Genomic DNA, 4586 nt, shown 5'->3' with positions numbered 1-4586 from the left:
AAATGCTCAATCCAATGTATAATTATCTTGCAATTACTTCCTGTGATACCCAACGTCTGTCGTTCACATCCCAGAGTCATCTCTGTTATGAATCGTGTTACAACAGGATCAAAGCATCACATTCCATAATCCAGAATCACCAATTAACATTTCTTTGAGTCTGATGATTACTTATACCTATTAATACCAATGAGATGAACATGTGACAATGATGAATCTACCCATCCTGTTATCTCAAGTCGGGTCCCCAATCCTAATGAACTCCCTTTCATTGGATCCACATAACTGTCCAGATATCTGCATATCTGAAGCTTGTGAGATCAGCTTTCTGTCTCGACAGAAGACATTGTTACATGCAAGTCTCAGCAGTGATATGTCAATCCTAAATATATTACTTGACTTGGGGTGGTTTTTAAATTTGTTAGTTTATTATAAAGTTTCGTCTCACTTCATGCTTGTATGAACACTTTATAATCACTTTAAACAAACTTAGAGATTTCTTTTTATTAGACTTTATTTAGTTCTTAAAAGAGGTTGTCTTTATATAGTCATGAAACCATATCTCTTTAAAAGTTTGCAAACAGATATAATGAGGTTCATTCTGTTAACAACCAAGGAAAAAAAATTACTAACACCGTAAGAAAATGATGATGTGGTAAGTTTTAGTCAAATGGTCATAGGGTTTTTTCATCATTTTATTTAGTTTTTTTAATAATTTTTTTTAAGAGTAATCAATTAATTAGCATAATAAACATTTAGATATGATACAAAATCAATAAGTAAAATGAAACCATATAACACATAAGATCAATTTTTATTATCAATAATAAGATTGGAGAATCACATAATACAAACCAAATAGAAAACCACAAACATTAATATTTTAGCTAGAACATCATTTAGATATAATAGTCTCTTGATTCTTCCCAAACAACTTATACTCAATATGTTGAGCAAAAGTACGAGGAGGAAAGAGTGGTGGTTCAGCCTGAGTAACAATCTCCGGCAAAGGTTTAAGGACGATTTTATCCTTAGGAGGCTCACAAAAAACAGCCCAAGAAATCCTAACTTTTTCCTTATTAACAACTCCTCTATGAAGAATGCTCTTATACTTGCCATTGCTTAAGATCTCAATTGTGTCACCAATGTGCATAATGATGGAATTAGGGACACATTTTGCTGTCACCCATTTGTTTTCATAGAAGAGTTGGAGCCCTGGTACCATGTTGTGGAGGATGAATGTTAGGGCACTTATGTCTGTGTGTGCTTCAACTCCTAAGGCCAGTTCTGGTTGAGGGCATTTTGGGTAGTAGTTTATTTTTAGTTGTAGCAGCAATTCTTCAAGCCCTCCAACTTCTTTTTCTAGTCTGTCTTCTTCTACTCCCAAGCCAAGTGATAGTATTGATAAGATTTTTGATGCTAGGGATCTCAGTTGCTTTGCATACTCACTTGTTACTTCACTGCAAATTTGGAATTCAGATTCTTTAATTTAGAGATTGCATATTTGTCTACTTAAATTTAAAGGGGAAAAAAAGTTTAGGGATTAGGGGGTATTTGCAGCTTAGGGCAAAAAAATTTGATGAGGCCTACTTATCATTTTACCTATAAAAAATTTCAATAATAATAATAATAATAATAATAGCGAGAATCGAACTCAAGTGAGACTGTAGACATGTTTATGGGCTTGACTAGGCTAGGCTGTGCTTGGGTCAACCCTAATTGGATTTTACACTAAACCTGCTCAACTCGTATTACATCTGGATCGATTTCGGACTAGGGCCGGTCCTAGGCAAAATAAGTAATAAGGGTTCATTTAACAATAAAAAAATTTATACATAACAAAATAGGTCTTTTAATTTTTTTATCAACGGGGTTTCGGAAAGAAATAGACCCATATATAATTTTATCACTATTTATATTAAAAAAAAATTAAATTTCATATATATATATATATATAAAGACTAAATTTTTTTTTTTTTGGTCTCTTCCAGTCCTGGATCCTAGGCCGGCGCACCCTGGACCTATGCCCAGGGCCGGCCTTGCGGGTTCGATTAAGATAAGAATTTCAAACTCAATCCAGCTCGCATTAATATTTACATGGAGCTTGAGTAAAGTAGGAAAACTGATTTCCAACCCCAACACAGCCGGCCAAACTAGTATATTAAAAAAGTTTATTTAAAATTAATATTAAACTATAAACATGAACAATAAACATACAACAACTTACAAAATTTAGTTAATTAATTTAATAAACTCAACAAAAATAATTTTATATAACCATTATTCATTTTATGTGCGAGTTTAAGCGGGTTCAAATCGGATAGGACTAATTCTTAAATAGATATGTTCAAATTCAATCCATTAGAAACGGGTTTGAATAGATCCACAAGCTTACGAACAAGTATAAGTGAGAATATCACAAGAATCCCTTTATTATTAACGAGCACACCATCTATACCGACTTAATTATGTCATGTATAACTTTCAATATATTGTTAAGGAGAAAAAATGACCTCATATATAAAATCATTTTCATTTACTATAAAGTATAAACCAAAAAAAGGAATTCCAGTCTGTTACGCGGGTGATCCGAGTTTGATCCCTGTCGACGGCGCAAACTTCTAACATTTTCATTTCAAAAAAAACACTTTATTAAATAATTAAACGATTCTGTTAGCAAACAAAGGACAAATGAGTATTTTTATTTTCTTTTTCCTACCAAATCACTATCTTACACCTCATTTCTCACTCACTCCTAAAGTTCTCATCTTCCACATATTCCATACATTCCAAGCTCACATCTTCAATTCAAATCTCAAGCATCTATTGAAGTTCATTTCACAATTTTTTAACACTGTTAGTCAGTTTGTATTATGTTTGCTACCAGAATCAACCTCACAGTACTTATTTATCAACTTTTAAACCACAGTTTATATTTCAAAATGACTCAAACCAAGTAATTATTTTTATAGTTCCCTATCATCTTAAGTTCAAAAATTGATTTTTTTTTTAATATAACCTAGAATATCCACCAAAACACTTTTTTTAATATATAATTAGATCCGATTAATCGCTTCGAGATAAAACAAAAAGACGTAATCCAAACGAATACTTACGTGTACTCGGCCGGAGTTTTCGGCCAAATCGACAAGTCGCGCTTCTCTTCGGGGAATATAAGATGAAAGAAATAATCCTCCCACTCAAGCTGGCCAGAAACATTATTAGCAAGTTTGCTTCCATAGCCTTGAATCTTGCCAGAAGCTTGATCATTTGCATACTTTTCTTTTTCGTCAACAGGGAGTTCAAAGAAACCCTGTCCAGCTTTCTTGACACCATTAATAAGATCTTCAGAAATTCCATGGTTAACAAGATGCATAACACCCCATTCTTTTGCAGCCCTCAGAAATTCGTCCCTGCATTTTTCTCTCACAATTTGATCTTCTGAATGAATTTTTTCCAAATCAATGATTGGAACTTGAGGACCTTCTTCTTTCTTTTCTTCTTCAAATATATTTCCTATGTTTGCTAGTTCTTCTTTTGAGCGAATGTATTCTTTTGGGATTGATTGAATTCCACTGCCTGATAAGCTTTCAACCCTAGAAGAAGAAATTGGAATCACCATTCTTATTACTCAAATATGGTATGGTATATGTTCTTAAGTGGAAGCTTTTTGTGTATTTTTATAAGAATAATTTGGGGGTTTAAATAGTTAATAGAAAATGAATTAAGATGTTGCTATTTTTTCTTGTTTTTTTATTTTATTTGGTAGGGCAAGTGTACACGTGATAATAGTAGTGGTGGATGAAACAAGTATATTTGAATGGAGGGTAAGCACGAGGGATTTCCATCTCCCTATGTCTAAACCAACTCTCAAATATTCAAATTCAATATTCTTTGTTATGATAATAATAATAATAATAATAATAATAATGGCACATCAATATTTATCGGCAAAGGGCTCTACATTGGGATTTAATTGGTGATACGCATTAAGTTTCTCATTTTATGGAAGTGTTTATATTGAGATGTCTTACTTATTTGGTTGTGGTCTAAGGGGCTCTACTTTTATGAAAGAGTGAGTATCTATATGATGTTTTCATCTTATATATGCGTGCACCACCATCTAATTGAACCGGACTGGTGTGGTGATGATATTTAATAGTTAAATTATTTAATTAGGTGTTTTTATTAATTTGAATTGGTCTTTGATTACAATCACGTTTTATAAAAACGTTGTAGTTTTCCCTGATTTTGTTCCGTACTTTTTCTCCCACTGACCAATTCACCACATTTGGTTTTTTGAAAAAAATAACTATAGGCACTGGCTAGATGAAAATTACTGTATACAGTATAAAACTAATAAGTTACTAGCGTCTTCTACTTGTTTAGAAAATTCAACAGTTTCCTATACTTTGAAAATATCTCATTTACCTTCTAAACTTGGTTAAATGACTTATTAACTCACTAAAATTCATGTAGTAGAGTAAATGGCCAATTTGGTAAAATTGCAATGTTTACACTTTAAACAAGTTCATGAGGCGAATGAAATTGTTAGTAAGTTTAGGACGACAAAAGGTTACTTTAAA

General features: G+C 32.4%; 1 protein-coding gene across 1 annotated transcript; it reads right to left on the bottom strand.

The window, feature by feature from the left end:
• Nucleotides 1-799: 799 nt before the first annotated feature.
• On the bottom strand, nucleotides 800-3665 carry LOC136210674 (leucoanthocyanidin dioxygenase-like). The gene is made up of 2 exons (XM_066002045.1): nucleotides 3117-3665; nucleotides 800-1460 (listed from the first exon to the last, which is right to left on the bottom strand). The coding sequence occupies exons 1-2, from the start codon at nucleotides 3620-3622 to the stop codon at nucleotides 896-898; spliced, it is 1071 nt and encodes a 356-aa protein (XP_065858117.1). The 5' UTR covers nucleotides 3623-3665; the 3' UTR covers nucleotides 800-895.
• Between the last annotated feature and the right edge of the window lie 921 nt (nucleotides 3666-4586).

This window comes from Euphorbia lathyris, chromosome 1, assembly GCF_963576675.1.
Source record: "Euphorbia lathyris chromosome 1, ddEupLath1.1, whole genome shotgun sequence".
Taxonomy (NCBI): domain Eukaryota; kingdom Viridiplantae; phylum Streptophyta; class Magnoliopsida; order Malpighiales; family Euphorbiaceae; genus Euphorbia; species Euphorbia lathyris.
The sequence above is the reverse complement of the archived record's forward strand: the minus strand, read 5'-3'. Positions and strand labels throughout refer to the sequence as shown.